General features: G+C 36.9%; 1 protein-coding gene across 4 annotated transcripts in view; it reads left to right on the top strand.

The window, feature by feature from the left end:
• Nucleotides 1–19002, top strand: part of MAST2 (microtubule associated serine/threonine kinase 2) — a 218887-nt gene that overhangs the window by 87407 nt on the left and 112478 nt on the right. For all 4 annotated transcript variants that reach the window (XM_063105590.1, XM_063105591.1, XM_063105592.1 and 1 more), the window contains exon 4: nt 12833–12864. In XM_063105590.1, the coding sequence (XP_062961660.1) occupies nt 12833–12864 (32 nt within the window). The remainder of the gene's footprint in view (nt 1–12832; nt 12865–19002) is intronic.

The raw sequence follows: 19002 nt of genomic DNA on the forward strand, positions 1-19002 counted from the left end.
ACACACACACACACACACACACACACACACACACACACACACACACACACACACACACGAGTGAGAGTTCAATAGAAAGTGTGCAGGAGGCTCAGGGAGGGAGCCGCCTCAGGCAGAGACAGCTTTGAACCACAGTCATCTTGTTGCTATTGACATAAAAGACAAACACCAGCCTTGTGACTCTTGGCTTGCATATTTACTTGTGGGGGTAGTGGTTATTGCCTTTGGACACTTGGCCTTTGTCTTTTCTTTGGAAATATTTTATGGGTTTAGTCATTGTGAATAATGAGTAATGCATATAGGCAGTGATTTCCCATGGGTCTATGTGAATGGCACCATTTCATTTTTTTATGTAATACTTTTAGAAGTTTGCTTTGTAGACAAGTGAAAGGGAGTGAGTGGTTACTTCTCTAGGATTTAGTATTGCACATACTGCTTTCTCTGCAACTTCAGATTGTAGTTCACAATCTTATATTTTCTTCAATATAGCTAGACATTTAAGCTCTTTGGGAAATAACATCTTCAGCAGGAAGTTTCAAAGTGCATCAATTTGAGTTATCCAAAATGGTAATAAATAAAATTTTAGAGACTGTTGAAACAATATGTCCTAGAGTGTTGAGAGTGGAGTTTTTGGTGGTAGAGTTAGTTTTTTAGAGAATAGCACCTCATCCATTAGCTTTTAGAGCTTTGCTACGGTGGGTCAGATTAGAAAAATGCAATTTCTTAACACTAAATGAGAATCCAAAGTATCTAACCTTAAACTTTTAAATGTATTTTCTTATTCTAGCCTTGGAATAACTTTTGTGAGATAGGCAGAATAGGTATTTTTATCTCAGGTGTGTAGGTAAGAAAAATGAAGTTTAGAAAAGTTTAATGACTGGCTAAGATTTTTATGAGGAAGTAAGTAGCAGAATTGTGTTTAATATTTTTTTGACTCTGAGCTCTGGGTTCGTTCTTTTTATACCATGTAGAAATATCTTGTTAGTATCATCAAGCTGTCTTGACTATTCCTCAAGCTCATATGAGAACAACACATCCATCATTTTATAGAATAAGGTACTTTCATACTTAGAACTACTATGTCTAAACCTTAGAAGTAATTGAGATAGATCCCACGTCACACAGTTACATGTTATTGAGCCATGACATGAAACCTAGTTTTCTGAACTTCAAATTTTGTGTTCTTTTCCACATTTCTTAATACCGTTGTACAGTTGACCCTTAAACAACACAGGAGTTGGAGTACCTATCCCCAGGCAGTCAGTAGGTGTATAACTATTGATTCCCTGAAAACCTAACCACTTTACTGCTTAAGTTTGTGCTTTGCTAGGGGGAAAGGAATAGGGTGGGGGACTGCATTGTTATTTAAGTATAAGTTAAGTGCTTAACTACTAATAACCTACTGTTAGGCAGGCTACTGTTACACTTCTCTCTGTGTAATGGGGAGACATGAAAAAAGGATTACTCAAAGCAGCGTGAATGCAGTGAGAAGCCCAAAGGGACTGCACCTCAGCAACTCCTCTGTTAGAAGGAGAAAACTGGGTACAGCCCCGATTCAAAGGTAGCTTCTGTTTTTTATTGTAAAGACAAGGAAATTTCACAAGAAAAATCAGTTGATTCAGTCATTTCAAAAGGACACAAAGACATGGGCAGTGTGACAAAAGTTATCTATGGCTAAGTATAGCTTCAACAATGGAAACTAGTAACATCAGTAAAGTTAACAACGTGACATTCCAAAGTACAATTTGTGAAAAGCTAAGTTGGTCAAACTGATCATTATCTAAAATATAACCTCTCTTTAAATGATTTAAGTAAAAGTTACATTCTTATGATTAAATCTAAGTATAATTATCTCTAAAGTTTCCACCAACAGTGTGCCCTTAGCGAACATTTTGTCACATTTTTCCCTTCAGCAATTCTTTAAAATCTCTTAACAGGATTGGTATGACAACCCATACCTAAGCAGTGATTAGAGTTGATAAGATGGGCTGTTGCCCCATTATCTGTGGGCTATTGTCCCCTGGCTGGAGACTTTTGCCTCATACATACATTACCTAAAACGCCTATTCTAAAAATCAGATGAGAATCAAGATTTCTAACTCTCTACAGGCTACTTAACTGTTTGGCTAAGTATGTCATAAATTTTTTTCCAGTGTATTTATTAAAAAAAAAAATGAATGTATAAGTGTACCTGCACAGTTCAAACCTGTGTTGTTCAAAGGTTTGTTATATAATATAAATACACTGTGATTGGAACCTGTTATCAGGGTGATGCCATGGGAGTTTAATGGAACAAGCAAATGATCAAGAAGAGTGAAATTCATTAGAATTTCATAGAAGTGCCACTGCTGGATATACACTGATTTCTCCCTTGGCTCCTGACCTCAAGACAGACTTACGCTCAAGTGTGAATAAGGGGAGCTAAAATACCATAATGGCCAGAGCAGTAATAATGGTACATTTGCTACAGGGGAAAGGCAGATTTTTGTGCATCCCAGATTACTGCCAGAGTTGAGGAGATATTTGTATTTGGGGATAATGGTCCTTTTAAGGCCAGTTAGTAAATGGTATTAAAGTAGATTTCCTTGCTAGATAATGTTTTTCTCTCCTGAAAACATTATTTCTGATTCTCCCTGGAGTAGCTACCAGCTAGAAGACTCTGTCAGTAAATAATATAAGTGATAGCAGAGTTTATTCTTTCCCTAGTAAAGCTTCTTGCTGACTTTATTGCAAATAACTGTTTTCATCATTGCAAATCCAAATCTGCAGACAGGAACCTATTGTGAGCCATATAATGACAATAACATTAGTAGTAAGTACCATTTACTTACTCGATTCTTTGATTTATTCATCAAATATTCATTTGTGCTAGGTGCTAGGAATGTCATTGTGCTTGTGAGTAAGACTGATCCCTGCTCCTCTAGAGCTAACAGTCAGTCAAAGAATACTGACAATTCAGCAAATAATTACAATAAAGAGTAAAGTAAGTGTGATTGAATAATTAAAGGAATATTTGGGTATATATGGAGGGAGGCTGGGGAAACTGTGTGTCAGGAAACTTCCCAGAGGAAATGTGGTTTAAGGTGAGGTCCAAGAATGTATAAAAGAGATAAGGAAAAGTAATTCAGGCAGAGAGAACAATAGGTGTGAAGACCTGAAGGTAAGAGAGCATAGCAAGTCTAAGAGACTAAAACTCCAATAAGAATGGAGAATCATGCAATGATGCTGAAGGAGGCAGTGACATCCAGGTAGTGCTTTGTAGGCCACAGAAAGAATTTCAGACTTTATCCATTGAGGAGTTTTAAGAAGAGAAATGACTCATTTAAAAAATATCTTTTTGACTACAGTGTTAAATTAAACCCACATAGTGTCACTCAAAACAGGTTCTAATTACATGATATCTACACTGATATTAAGAATCAAGGAGAATAAAACTGAATTAAAGGGAGACTAATTAGGAGGATGTTATAGGATTATGGTGGTTTTTACTAAGGGACATGTCAGTGGAGATGAAGTGAATTGACAAACCAAAGATAGATATTTTGGAGGTAGAATTGGCAGGGCTTGATGAATAACAGATATGGAGGGTGAGAGAAAAAGAGAAATCAAGAATGATTCTGGGTTTGGTTGTAGCATCACCAAAATAGGAGACAGAAGGAGCGAAGATAAGTTGAGTTTCAGACATTAAGGACAAAGTAGTTGTATACACACCTGTAGAGCTCAGGAAAAAGATCTGGGGTAGAGATGCAGATTGGACTCTCTCACCTGTAGAATGTATGTGTAGAGGAGAGTGTCCAGGCAGAACTTTAAGGACAATCAACATTTAAGAGGCTAAGGCGATGGAGGATAAGTTTGCAACAGTGTTTAAGTAGCATTCACAGAGATAGGGGAAAAACAGGAGAATGTGGCTTCATGGAAAGAAAAGTCTTTCAAGACAGAAGAGTGAAGGGTACTGTTAGATGCTGCTGAACAGTCAAGCAAAGAAAGAGTGGGCCAAACATGCAGTGGAGGTTTGTTACATGGAGACCATCGGTAACTTAGCCTGAATGGTTTAAATGGGGTGCTAAGTTCTGGGGATATTTACTGTGTGTTGAAGAATGAGTAGGAAGTGACAAATTTGAGACAGTTGATGTAGGCAGCTCATTCAAGAAGTGTGGCTGTGAAGGGAAAGAGAGTTGATAAAGCAGTGTTTGAAGAGAAATGTGTAGTAATTAAGGAGATTAGTTTTTCTCATCTCAAGATGAGATAGACGTGAATGTGTTCAGAATGCTAATTGGGAACATTGGGAAGAATATGGAGAGCCAAGGGATAACTAGTAGATCAGAAAAAGCTGCATGGGACAGGCTTCACCTGATGTTGTAATGTATAATCAGATATTACCAACCTAATTTCTAATAGAAGGTGATGAGTCAAAGAATTAATGGTTATTTGCCAGAATGGGAGTGTTGTTAACTCAGATAAGCTTGCTGATTGTGCAGCTTTCCTCCAGAGTCTGCTGTGAATGTTCCAGGACAGGGAGGATTGGGAAATCATTGCTCATTGGACTACCTTTATTTCACTGGAGGCCAGCCACTTGTTCTCCTGTGCCTTAGGCCTGTCTTTATGGTACCAAAAAGCTTGGTACTGAAGGTACCGAGCCCTGGGCATCAAATGCAGGCTTTCCCGTAGGTGTAAGGAATGGGGAAAGAAGGTGGAAGGGATGGATTTCCATGGATGCATTTCCTTGCCTATAAAGGGATTCAGAGAGGGGCACATAAGCGTTTTATGGAATTTTTGTTTATTATTGTTGCACAAAATTAACAAAAAATGTAACGTGTTACACATTTAAACTATTTAAGAAGCCAGAACTGTATCGTAGACTCAGAGACCAAATATTTCCAGTTTTATATGCAGGCATACCTCATTTTATTGCTTTTTTTTGCAGATTGAATGTTTGTGGCAAACCTGCATTTAGCAAGTCTATCAGCACTGTTTTTCCAATAACATGTACTTTGTGTCTCTGTGTCACATTTGGGTAATCATTGCAATATTTCAAACTTTTTCGTTGTTATTACATCTGTTATGGTAATTTGTGATCAATGATCTTCGATGTTACTATTGTTAAGTGTTTTGTGGCACCACAAACTACCTCCATATAAGATGGCGAACCTAATCAGTAAATGTCATGTGTGTTCTGACTGCTGCAATGACCAGTCATTCTCCTGTCTCTCCCTCTTCTCAGGCCTCCCTATTCTCTGACACGCAACAATATTGAAATTAGGCCCCTTAATAACCCTTCAATGGCCTCTAAGTGTTCAAGTGAAAGGAAGAGTTGCACGTCTCTCACTTTAAATCAAATGCTAGAAATGATTAAGCTTAATGAGAAAGGCATGTTGACAGCTGAGACAGGCTGAAAGCTAGGCCTCATGAACCAGTTAGCCAAATTGTGAATGCAAAGGAAAAGTTCTTGAAGAAAATTAAAAGTGCTACTGCAGTGAACACATGAATAATAAGAAAGCAAAACAGCCTCATTGCTGGTATGGGTAAAGTGTTAGCTGTCTGGATAGAAGCTCAAATCAGCCACAACATTCCCTTAAGGCAAAGACTAATCCAAAGCAAGACCCTAACTTGCCTCAGATCTAGGAAGACCGAGAAAAGTGAGGAAGCTGCAGAAGAAAAGTTTGAAGCTAGTAGAGGTTGGTTTATGAAGTTTTTAGGGAAAGAAGCCATCTCCATAACATAAAAGTGCAAAGTAAAGCAGCAAGTGCTGATGGAGCTGCAGCAAGTTATCCAGAAGATGTAGCTAATAAGATCATTGATGAAGGTGGCCACAGTGAACAGCAGATTTTCAGTGTGGACAAAAGAACCTTCTACTGGAGGAAGATGCCATCTAGGAGTTTCATAGGAGAAAATGCCTGGCTTCAAAGCTTCAAAGGACAGGTGACTCGCTTGTGAGGAGCTAATGAAGCTAGTGACTTTCAGTTGAAGCCAATACTCATTTACCATTCAGAAAATCTTAGGGCCCTCAAGAATTATACTAAATATACTCTGCCAGTGCTCTATAAATGGAAGAACAAAGCCTGGCTGATAGCACATCTGTTTATAGCATGGTTTACTGAATATTTTCAGCCCACTGTTGATGCTTGCTGCTCTGAAGGGAAGATTTCTTTTGAAAAATTATTGTTTATTGACAATGCACCTAGTCACCCAAGAGCTCTGATGGAGATGTACAAGGAAATTAATGTTTTTTTCATGCCTGCTAACATCACATCTTTTCTGCAGCCCATGGATCAAGGAATAATTTCAACTTTAAAGTCTTATTATGTAAGAGATACATTTTGTGAGGCTATAGTTGCCTTAGATAGTGATTCCTCTGATGGATCTGGGCAAAGTAAATTGAAAATATCCTGGAAAGGATTCACCATTCTAGATGCCGTTAAGAGCATTCACGATTCATGGGAGGAGGTCAAAATATCAGAATTAACAGGAGTGTGGAAGAAGTTGATTCCAACCTTAACGGTTGACTTTGAGGGGTTCAAGACTTGAGTCAAGGAAGTATCTGCAGAAGTGGTGGAAATACCAAGAAAACTGATTTAGAGGTGGAGCCTGAAGATGTGCCCTGAATTGCTACAATCTCATGATGAAACTTTAATGGATGAGGAGTTGCTTGTCAGAGATGAGCAAAGTTGTTTCTTGAGGTGGAATCTACCACTGGTGAAGATGTAGCGAATGTTGTTGAAATGACAAAAAAGGATTTAGATTACACAAACTTAGTTGATAAAGCAGCAGCAGGGTTTGAGAGGATTAACTCCAATTTTGAAAGAAGTTGTTCTGCTGTGGGTAAAATATTATCAGACAGTATTACACGCTACAGAAAAATCTTTCATGAAAGGAAGAGCCAATCAATGCAGCAAACTTTATTGTTGTCTTATTTAAAGAAATTGCTATGCCCCCCCCCCCCGTCAGCAACCACCACCCTGATCAGTTGGCAGCTATCAACATGGAGGCAAGACCTTCCACAAGGAAAATGATTATGACTCACTGAAGGCTTAGATAATTGTTAGCATTTTTTAGCAATATTTTAAAATTAAGGTATGTATATTGTTTTTTTAGACATAATGGTGTTGCACACTTAATATACTACATTCTAGTACAAATGACTTTTATATGCACTGGGAAACCAAACAGTTCATGTGACTCATTTTATTTTATGATATTTGTTTTATTGAAGTAGTCTGGAACTGAACCTCCAGTATCTCTGAGGTATGCCTGTAGATTGTCTCAGAAAGTAGAAAAAGAGGATGCACATTTTATGAGTGTTTTAGTCTGTTTTGCTACAATAACAAAATACCACAGACTGAGTAATTTATAAAGATTAAGTGCTGGCATTTGATGGCTGGTGAGGGCCTTCTTGCTGTGTCTTCACATGAGGAAAGGTGGAGGGGCAAAAAGAGCTGAAAGGTGTGTGGAGCCTCTTTTATAAAGGCCTTAATCCCATTCATGCAGGAGGAGCGCTCATGACCTAATTACCTCCTAAAGGCCTCACCTCTTAATATTATCATATTGCAATGTAAGTTCCAACATGAATTTTGAAAGGGACACAAGCATTCACATCATAGCACTGTAGTATTACTATGATGTTGAAAGTGGACAAGAACAATTTGAGAAGAGAAGGTACATAGGCCAGTCTTACTTATTAACAGAGAGAGGCAAAAATTCCATGTAAAAGCCTCCAGGGCTAGGTGATTTTATCAGTGAAAACTATTGATATTTAAGGAAGAAACAACACTAATCTCACACAAATTCTTTCAGAAAATAGAAGAGGAACATATTTTCCAGCCATGTATTGGCACAAATGCAGAGCAATTGGAACTTTCTTATATTATTAGTATAATATATGTTAGTTAGAATGTGGAGTAATTGAAGTTCTCCTACATTGTTAATGGGAGTGTAGCATGGTATAATCACTTTAGAAAAAGGTCTGGTGGTATTTTATTAAAACTAAACATATATTTACCCTATAACTGAGTAATTCTACACTCTTAGGTATTTACTCAGATGAAACAGCTTATTAAAAAAGACTTGTGCAAGAATGTTAATAGTATAAAACTGGAAATAACCCAAATGTTCATTAGTAGGAGAAAGGATAAGTAAACTGGTACATCCATATTCTACTGTTATCTACAACAGTATTGATGAGTTTCAGAAATGCTATACTAAGTGAACGAAGCCTATATAAAAAGGTTCATACTTGTATGATTCCATGCATATGAAGTCCTGAAGCAGGCAAAAGTAATCTATGGTAAAAAAAAAAAAAAAAAAAAAATGAGAATAGTATTTGGTTGGGTCATGGGGATAGTGGTTGGTTGGGGATTTATCAAAAAAGGACATGATGGAACTTTCTGGATTGATGGGCATGTTGTGAATTTTGATATTTGAGTTACATGAATATATGCATTTTTTAAACTTATTGATTGGCACACTTAAGATTTGTGCAGTTTAGTATTTGTAAGTTTACTTAAAAGAACACATGAAATAATTGTAGATAAATACTCAATTTTGGTTAATGATATACAAGCTGAACTGTGTTCTGATGTCTGCAATCTACTTTGAGATGCATTTTAAAAAACAGATGGGTGGATAGATGGCTAAATATGTGATAAAGCAAATACAGCAAAATTATTAACAGTTTTACATTTGCTTTGTGGGTATATGGAGGTTCACTGTATACATTTTAAGCTTTGCTGTATTTGAAAATTTTTGTGATATATTGGGAGGAAAGTGGTGTTACTGGTGTAATGAAATGCAACTCTTGGTAAAGGTGATTTTAAAAAATATACTGTAATTCCCATAAGGAAATATTTGCTATCTAGAAATAAATTTGACAAAAGATTTGTATAGTCTTTATGCAGAAAAGCATAAAAGTGTACTAAAACATATTAAAGAAGCCCTAAATAATGGAGAGATGTACCATATTTTTGGCTAGGAGTTCACTGTATTGTAAATAAGTAAATTCTTCCCAGATCAGCTCGAGATTGAGTGTGATGTCAGTTCAAGTTTGTGCCTGCAAGTTGATTCTAAAGTTTATATGGAAGAGCAAAGCTGTGAGAATAACTGTCTTAATTTTAAAGGATAATAGTCATGTGTGTGGACTTGCCTTACAAATATTAAGATTTATTACCAAGCTGTAGTAATTAGACTATGTTGTATAGGCACAGTACAGTGGAACATAAAATAGAGCCAAAAAATAGGCTCCTGCACATATGGCAATAATATATGACAGGACTGATATTGTATATTATTTAATAAATGGAGCTGGGATAATTGATCATCCATATAGAAATAAATATAATGGGATTACTATACCTCTTCATACATAAAAATGAGTTCAAGGTACATTGATGAATTACTTAAGGACAGGTATACTTTCTGAGAAATTAGGTGATTTCGTTGTTTTGGGAACATCATAGACTGTAACATATATTAGCTAGAACGTTACATAAACCTAGATAGTATAGCCTGCTACATACCTGGGATATATGGTATAGCCGTTATAATCTTATGGGACCACCATTGTATATGCAGTCCATTGTGGACTGAAATGTTATTAATGTGGCATGTGTATGTTAAACTTATTGTGAAAAGTAAACCTGCAAAACTTTTAGAAGAAAATATAAGCACATGTATTCATGTTTCTGTGTTTCAGGGATGGATTTCTTATACAAAAGATTATAATTTAAAGGAAAGATTGACAAATTTGACTAAATAAAATTAAAGCCTTTTATGATACTGTTAAAGAAGGTAAGAAGACCGAGAGAACATATTTTCAATGAGTATAACCTAGAAATTATTATTCAGTCTATATCAGATAGACACTTATGACTCAGTAAGAAAAAAGATAACCTAATAGAAAAATGGGCCAGGGATATAAACTGGCAATTCACAGTTGAGGAAACCCTAACAGCCAATAAACATAAGAAACATTACTTAACTTCAGTAGTAATTATGGAAAGTACCAGTTAAAAACCATATTGTGATATGATCACAGCCATTAGGTTGGTGAAAATTACTAACAATACCAAGTATTGAAGAGTATGTGAAATAGTTTGTTCGACACCTATTTTTGAGCACACAGTACATGCCAGTCACTGCTCTAAGTTGTTGAAATTCATTAGTAAAGAAAACAGACTCTGATCCCTGCCCTCGTGGAGCTTAGATTCTAGAAGGAGATGATAGAAAATAAGCAATAAACATAATAGATAAGTAAATTATGTTGTGTGTTAGAACTGATAAGTGTATTGGTGATAAGGTTGGGGAGTGCGGGGGGGGGGGGGGGGGGAGCAGTAGAGCAGAGGAAGAGGATAATGGGATGGAAAATAAGTTGTAGTATTATATGTAGGGCTATCAGATTAGATTTCATCGAGAACCTGGGTGAAAAGTGAGCCAAGACTTGGAAGGCTGTTAGGAAATTAGCCAATGAGATATTTGGGGAAGAGCAGCATTTTAGGCAGAGTGAATAGATTAGTATAAGGCCTGAAGGCAGAAGAATACTTGATATGTTTTTTTTTTTTTTTTTTGTCGTTTTTTCGTGACCGACACTCAGCCAGTGAATGCACCGGTCAGTCCTATATAGGATCCGAACCCGCGGCGGGAGCGTCGCCGCGCTGCCAGCGCAGCACTCTACCAAGTGCGCCACGGGCTCGGCCCTACTTGATATGTTTAAGGAACAATAGAGTCTCCAGTGTGGCTGAATAGAGAGTCCAGTGTGCAAGGGAGAGAAGAGGTCAGAAAGAGATTGGAGAGGGGTGGTGTGCTGCCCTTCTAGGCCTTTATGTGGATTTTGGCTTTTACTCTTCAGTGAAATTGGAGGCCATTGGAGGGTTTTGAGCAGGAGTGTCATGATCTAACCTACCTTTAAGAAGGATTACTCTGTTAACATTGAGAATAGACTGTAGAGTGCTAGGGTGGAAGCAGGAACAGGATATTAGTCAGAAGACTGTTGAGGGGCTAGAGAAGAAACCATGACGGCTTTGGCTGCAATACCAGAAACCAGCAAGGTTTTTCATGACTCTTTTAGCAGTAAAACTTACCTAACTTGAACTCTGCTGGTGACAAATTTGAACTGGGACTCTAGAGTTTTTATCACATTTATTGTGACTATCATACATTTTGCTCCAGAAATTTTGATGTATTTAATGTATTTTGTTGCTGCTCCATTCCTTGTTGGGGGTATGATATATGAGGGTACTTCAAAAAAGTTTGTGGAAAAATAGAATTAAAAGATAATATGAATCTTTCTATGAACTTTTTGAAATACACACACATACACACACTATTACTTTAATAAACTCACCAAAAAATTCTGATTTCTGAACAATACTAAGTCCAAGGTTTTTGTTTAAGAGATTAGAAGCATGTGTCTGTGGAGATAGAGAGAAAAATGGTTGATTCTGGACGTATTTTAAGTTAGAGCCATTAAGAATTCCTGATGGGTGGGACATATAGGGTATATAAAAGACAGAGGAGTCCAGCTGTCCAGAGTTTTGGTCTGAATAACCAGAAGAATAGAGTTACCATCATCTGAGATGGAGAAAAGCTACAGGTGGAGTCAGTTTTGGTGGAAAGAACAGTTCAGTTTTGGACAAGTTGGCTTTGAGGTGTTGAGCAGGCAGTTAGTTGTAAGTGTTTCGAGTTTAGGAAACAGGTCTAGGAAGGAGAAAACTTACGAAGTGTTGGAGGGGGAGGGTAAATTGGTACAATTGTTTTGCGAAGCAGTTTAGAATATCTGATATTTTATGACTCAGCATTTCCACATCTAAGTGTTACACTTCCAGGAAACTTTATATGTGTGCACTAGGAAAAAAGTACGAGAATATTTACAGGAGTATTGTTTTGACAGAGAAGAAAAACATGGAAAGAAAAATTTCATTTACTGGAGAATGGATAAATAAATATTGGTATATTCATAGATTGGACTTCTGTCTACAGATTAATAAAGTGAAATATATTTGCATGGGTGAATCATCCAATTTTTATAATGTTGACAAGTTAGCAGATGAATATATATAATACGAACCCATGTATATATAATTTAAAAACATGTAAAACAAAACTAACAATTATTTATGAATATATATAATAAATATAAAACATATGGAAAAAACGAACAACAAATTAAGAATAGTTGTCAAGTGGGGACTGGTGGGAGGAGGAATTTGATATATTTGGAAAGCAAGTCACAGGGGCCCCAGCTGTTATTATAACAGTTATTTCTCATGCCAGTAGTATGTGTAGTCATCTCTTTGTTACATTATTTTCTAAACTTCTTTATTTGTCTAAAATATTTTCTAATTAACCACTTCCCTCCCCTTCCCATCCCATTTTCTTCCTTTCCTATTCTTGCCTCTAAGGATCTCTATCATTTACAATTCATCAGCAGTTAGTTAATGGCTGGCCGAAAGAGTGCCTGGAATCCACACTGGGGAGATGGTTCCATCTAGTGGGAAAAATGTCACAAGTATTCTATGATACATTCCTTTTAGGAAGGAAGAATAAATAAAGAGGTAATAGGTAATCTGACTGTTCTTTATTTTACTAAAATTCAAGAGGCAAGGGAAAAGATTATCATTTAGAAATGTTAGGGCCTGCCTGTGTCTCACTTGGGAGAATGTGGTGCTGACAACACCAAGGCAAGGGTTGAGATCCCCTCACCAGTCATCTTAAAAAAAAAAAAAGAAAGAAATATTTAGTCTTTGCCATTATTAAGATAGTGCTATAAATCTCCTAGGACATTTAGGCATTTCTACAGATAGGTCCTTATTTCTGACTAATTTGGGTGTGTTTTGTTTTTCAGAAGGAGTTGAGCCTTCCAAGAAGAGGCAGCTTGTAAGTAGATTATTATTACCATTATTATTATGTTATGATCTCCTACTTAAGAATCCCTCTTGGGAACTATTCTCAGTATCACTTGGAGGAATCCCATTCCAGAATTTTTTTTGTGGACTCTTCCTATCTGGGCCAGGGAAGCCAGTGGGCCAGGTGACTTCTCCTGCTGGATCAGATCTCTCTTCCCCATGCCTCCTCACCCCAGATTCCCTTCCGTGTCTCAGTTTTTGCCTAGCATTTTGGCAAAGCTTCCACTTAAATATACATCACGATCTTACACTTGTGTTTTAGGATTTACTAAGTAGGCTGAAGATAAAAAGGTAGAATGTTAAAATTGAAACTGCATCTACATCGGTTCTGTAACATGGTACTAGGGGAAGACCAACTTTTCTGACAAGTTGGGCAATGACAGCTAAATTTGGAGAGTAGTTTGAAATAGGTCCCCAAACTTTTTTTTTTCTCTTTCTCTCTTCCTTTCCAGCTTCAGAGTTAAGGGAGATTGGTAAAAAGTCTTTGTCCTTTGATTTTAAGTTCTTATATTTTCTTGGATTGCCTTTTATCTAAGAATTCTATTGGGACAATATTGGGGTGGTATCATCTAGAATGTTAAAATATGGAGTCTGAACTTAATGAATTGGGATCTTTGTGTTGGGACCCAAGAACCTGTATTATATACACCCACGCCATATCCACACCTACTCCCACCAAGATTTACTAAAAGCCAAATTTGGTAAACACTAAGGAAACAGCTGTGATAAAACTATGGATTTGAAACTTTTCCTTAAAGAAACATAAGAGAAGTAATTAAGGAGGAGGATTCATATTTATTAAGTATACTTTATGTATACATCATGTGCTTTTTAAAAAATGTATGAAACACATAGCAATTCTTTCTGTTATTGTCCTTTCAGGATTTTGTTTTGTAAAAATGCTCTAGTGGTTAAATTATCCTCTGAGATTTGTGTAAAGCCTTTCTGGCTGGTTTATGAAAGCTTATCGTGGTTTCATATAAAGAGGTTCAAGTTATGAGTCAGAAAACTCTTGTGGTTCAGTCTTGGCTGTGTCACTTAACTAGCTTTGTAAACCTAGACAAATCACTTCCTCTCCTTTACCCTCAATTGCCTTTTCTATAAAATGAAGATCATGACACCTACTTTTCCTTCTTAATAAAGCTATCGGAAGGATCACTTAATATATGTGATAGTGCTTAATTACTTATAGATTTGTTCTAAGATTATTATTTTTAAGATCCTTGTAAATATATTGGGTTAAACTGGGATAAATTCTATTATTTAGGAGCCACATTTTTTCTTTAAATTCAGTTTTAGCTGTGGATCTCAGTTGTAACTTCACAAGGAGTCTTCTATAAACTGGGCAAGTCTTAGTGGAGTGATACATTGAGGAGGGAGTGGCTTTTCAACATGATATTCAGCAAATATTTGTACTTGGTCATTTTCTTACTATTTCTGGCTTTTTAATTTTTTTTTAAAGTTTCATCTATTTGGGAACTCTCTCAGATTTGCCTTTTCTTAAGATTAAGCGAAATGAATTAAGGTTTGCAGCAGGTAGCTTCTTCCAAGAATGTGTGCCTACAATGAATGGAGTTGCCGGGAAGGAGGAGAAGCAGGCATATCCTTATTTTTATTTGATGCTGGAAGAAGTTTTTGGTCATTTTAGTTTTAAACTAGAGGAATTTTAGGGCCAGCCCATGGCTCACTTGGGAGAGCCTGGTGCTGACAACACCAAGTCAAGGGTTAAGATCCCCTTACCGGTCATCTTTAAAAAAATAAATAAATAAATAAACATAAAAAAATAAACTAGAGGAATTTTTTGGTCATTTTTGTGGTATCTAAAGTTAGGTCTACTCTAAGTACCTTAAAAATCTTTAATTAATAAGGATCAGAAATAGGCTTTCCCTCCTCTTTTTGATAAAGTAACTTACATTTATAAACAATTGATCATTCAGTAAATACATATAAATACCTACTGTGTGTTGGGCACACATACATATGTATATGTATAGTGACTTTGGTCACTTTAGGGAAGAGAGCTTCTAAATTTGAATACGAGGGAGCCGTGGCTCACTGGGGAGAGTGTGGTTCTGATAACACCAAGTCAAGGGTTCGGATCCCTATATAGGGATGGCCGGTTCACTGACTTCGAGAGCGTGGTGCTGACAACACCAGGTCAAGGGTTAAGATCCCCTTACCAGTCATCTTTAAAATAAAAATAAATAAATAAATAAATTTGAATATGAGGGATGAGAACATCCTCCATGCCTACCACAGTAAGGGTTGGTTATGGAAGTTCTTTTGGCTTAACTCATACCATTTATTTTAGATGTAGCTTCCTGAAATTAAATCATTTTCATTTTTAGAAAGCTATTTCATATTTAAACCCATCTGGGTATTTTTTAAATGTATTAAAAAGTCTAGTCTAGATTATCAGACCTAAGGGAGTTGATAACCTTGTTCAAAGTGTACATATCTTTGGAAAAGTAATTTGAAATTCTAAAGCTATTTGTAATGGTTTACCCAAGCTAGAGGAGTATTGTATTTTGCCTTTCCAGCTCTGAATGTCTTCCCTTGCCCAGCTCTGTGGAGGGGCCTCTTTTTGGCAATTCCTTCCAAATAGAATAGTTTCTCATTTGTGAATTTCAGCACCAATACCTAGGCCCTACACTTGGGAGCTCAGTGTAGATAGTGTTTGTGTCTCTAGTACCCAGAAAGTCAAGTTTTTCTAATACCCATTACAACTTAAGATAATTATCCTCATATTTCATGAAATGTCTTGCTTTATTTCTTAGAGGCTACAGGCAGTTAGTGGAAGTAAAGAATGGACTGTAGAAACAAAGAGGTAGCTGTAGCACCCATCATAGAGAGAGAGAGAGAGAGAGAGAGAGAGAGAGAGAGAGAGAGAGAGAGAGAGAGAGTGTGTGTGTGTGTGTGTGTGTGTGTGTGTGTGTGTGTGTGTGTGTGTGTGTGTGTGTGTGTGTGTGTGTGTGTGTGTGTGTGTGTGTGTGTGTGTTGATGTTGCTGGCCTTTTTTCTTAGAGCCCTTGGGGATAGTTATCCTTTTGTGCTGTCAGCTTATTCCTTTAGGTAGTGGACTTGGACAACACATATTGGATGAAACTAAATGTCTAGTGTCTAAAATGATAGTTAGTGGGCAGGGAGGAGTTCCTGGGGCTCAAGAGCATGATGTGTCAAATTATGCCCCTGTGAAATTAACACAGTGTCATGTACTTTCCCACTCTGATGCAACTTGATGCCTGGATCAAAGTCTGTGGAGAATGTGCTAAAAAGAGATACCACCTGCTGGATACACAGAGTAAATCATTTATGAGCTATCAGTGGTTTGTGATATAGGGCTTTTGTTTTTCTACGGAGCTTTGAAAATCAGGAAATTTTGGTACATTTAAGGACTGTGAAGGCCAGAGTGATAGCTTTGTGTTGCATTTAAGAGCCTGTCTTTTAAAAATTGGTCTTATATAGGAAATGATCTCAAATAAGTTCTCTCCCTTTCTGGTGGGAAGGCAGGGGTTGGCAGAGGTTGGAAGGGATGAGCAACAGTCATCACTAATTTCCCTACAGGAGCCATTTTGTTGTTAAAAGATAGACATGGTCATCAGTGAGCTGTAAGCATGTGGACACAGGACCTGAAAATCCTTGTGAGTCCATTTTTGTCACTGTTATTTTGAGAGTAGCTATTGTTATGCTCATTATCCCTAAATTTATGTCTCTAGGTCTACAACTGCCAATTCACTGTAATCTACTTGGATATCTCAGAGACAGCCAAACTTTAGCATTTATGAAACTGAAGTCATTGATCTCTTAATTTTCTCTCCTTCTTTCTACTACCACCACTTTCCACTATGGACCACTGCCACTGCTTTTCGTTCCTTTCTGCTCTGGACCATGTTATGTTCATATAGTTCGAGCCATTGTAATCGCTTGTCTCTGCTACTGCTATAACCTCCTCCCTGGTCTGTCTTTGTCTACCATTGCTTACCCCCAACTTAACCATACATCTTATAATAGCTAGAAAAAGCTTTTTAAAATGCAGATTTGAGGGGCAGGCTCGTGGCTTACTTGGGAGAGCGTGGTGCCGACAACACCAAGTCAGGGGTTAAGATCCCTTTACTGATCATCTTTAAAAAAAAAAAAAAAAATGCAGATTTGTTATTAGATGTTTCTTTAAACTCCTTCAGTGATTTTTTTTTTTATTACTCTTAGTACTCTTTTTTTTTTTTTTTTTTTTTGTCTTTTTTCGTGACCGGCACTCAGCCAGTGAGTGCACCAGTCATTCCTATATAGGATCCGAACCGCGGCGGGAGCGTCACCGCGCTCCCAGCGCAGCACTCTACCGAGCCACGGGCTCGGCCCTACTCTTAGTACTCTTGATAATACTTTTTATTACTCTTATCACATCTGACTATCTGCACAATCTGGCTCTTATCTTTGTCTCCATATTTTGCACAATATGTTCCCAGTGCCTGGAATGTTCTTTCCCCATCTATACTTAATTCCTACTTATCTTTCAAGTGTCAGTTTACATCTTATTTCCTTATGAAAGGCTTTTTTTTACCCTATCCATACCTTGCTGTCCTTACACTAAGTTGGGTTTCCCAGAACATTTTTTCATTAAAACCTGAACTTTTTCTTCATAACTCTTATGTCAGTTGTAAATAAAGAATTATTTTTCTGTTTTCTCCCATTGCATGGTGTATTAGTCTGCTTGGACTGCCATAACAGAATACCACAGGCTGGGTGGCTTTAAACAAAAAAGATTTATTTTCTCACAATTCTGGAGATTAGAAGTTCAAGATTAGGGTGCCAGCATGGTAAATTTCTGGTAAGGGCTCTCTTTCTGGCTTGTAGATGACCGACTTCTTGCTCACATGGCTTTTCCTTGGTATTTTTGCCTGGGGGTGGGGAAATAGATCTCTCTCCTTATAATGCCACCAGTCCTGTAAGATTAGGCTCCCACCCTTATGACCTCAATTAACCTTAATGCCTAAAGATCGTATATCCAAATTTAGTCAAATTGGGGGTTAAGACTTCAACATACAAATTTTGGGGAGACACAATTCAGTCAATAGCAGATGTTAAGCTCCATGAGTTCAGGACCATGTTGGGTGGCACAATACTCTGTTCTGTCCCCATGGCCTAGTATAGAGTTTAACACATAAGCAGTCATTTGGGCATGTTCCTAAAATTTGTATGGTCTGGGATGAGAATGCAAATAGAGATATGAATGTTTAAGAGTTTTAAATAGAGCTAACAAACTATAAAATAAAATATGTCTATCATCTTACTTTGAGAAATATGGTTGCATAATGACAAACTTAAAAATATGTTTAAAGCTATTGATTAAAAAAAAAAAATTAAATATTTAACTCATTATTAGTAAGGGAACCAGGCAGGTATAACAGCTAGTTCAAAGGAAAAGTGAAAGAAGCACAAATTTATATGCAGTAAAGGAATGTTGAAATAAATTTATAAGTGGTTACAAAACGAGTTTTCCATGGGGAAAATTGAAGTCAGTTGAACCTCCATTGTATAGAATTTATTTGTGTCTGTAGACAAGAATTAATTTGCATTGCTATCAGTTATTTATAACTTGCAGAGCTGTAAAATACCTCAAAGGCTATGAAAGACTATAGTCAAAAAACCCAGAAGAGTATTTGCTAAACAATGCATAGTTTTCCATTGGAAATACCTAGTAATCTCTCTCTCTCTCTCTTTTTTTTTTTTTTTTGCTTTTTCCAGATTTCCTTACTGTCTTTCACCTTTTGATCTAAAATAATCTCAAACATTTTGCTCACAAAACAAGGGTGGTCTTGTTAGGTTTGGCCTGAGTATTTACATAGTGTAGCAAGAATATTAATTCACCATAAGGCCTTCTTAAATTTGCTTTGCTGTAAATTTTTATAAAGAATATCAGAATGGACTTTTAAAGAATCCCCCCCCCCCTTTCTTGGCACCTTGCCATTAAGGGGGTTCTGAACCCTTGATCTTTGTGTTGTAAGGCCATGCTGTAACCAGTAAAGGGTTCTATTATTTGTATTTTGAGGCTAGGAAGCCAAGCCTAAGAAATTTTCCATCAGATTTCACCTGCAGTATCTATAAATTTGGGT

This window comes from Cynocephalus volans, chromosome 8, assembly GCF_027409185.1.
Source record: "Cynocephalus volans isolate mCynVol1 chromosome 8, mCynVol1.pri, whole genome shotgun sequence".
NCBI classification, from domain to species: Eukaryota; Metazoa; Chordata; class Mammalia; order Dermoptera; family Cynocephalidae; genus Cynocephalus; species Cynocephalus volans.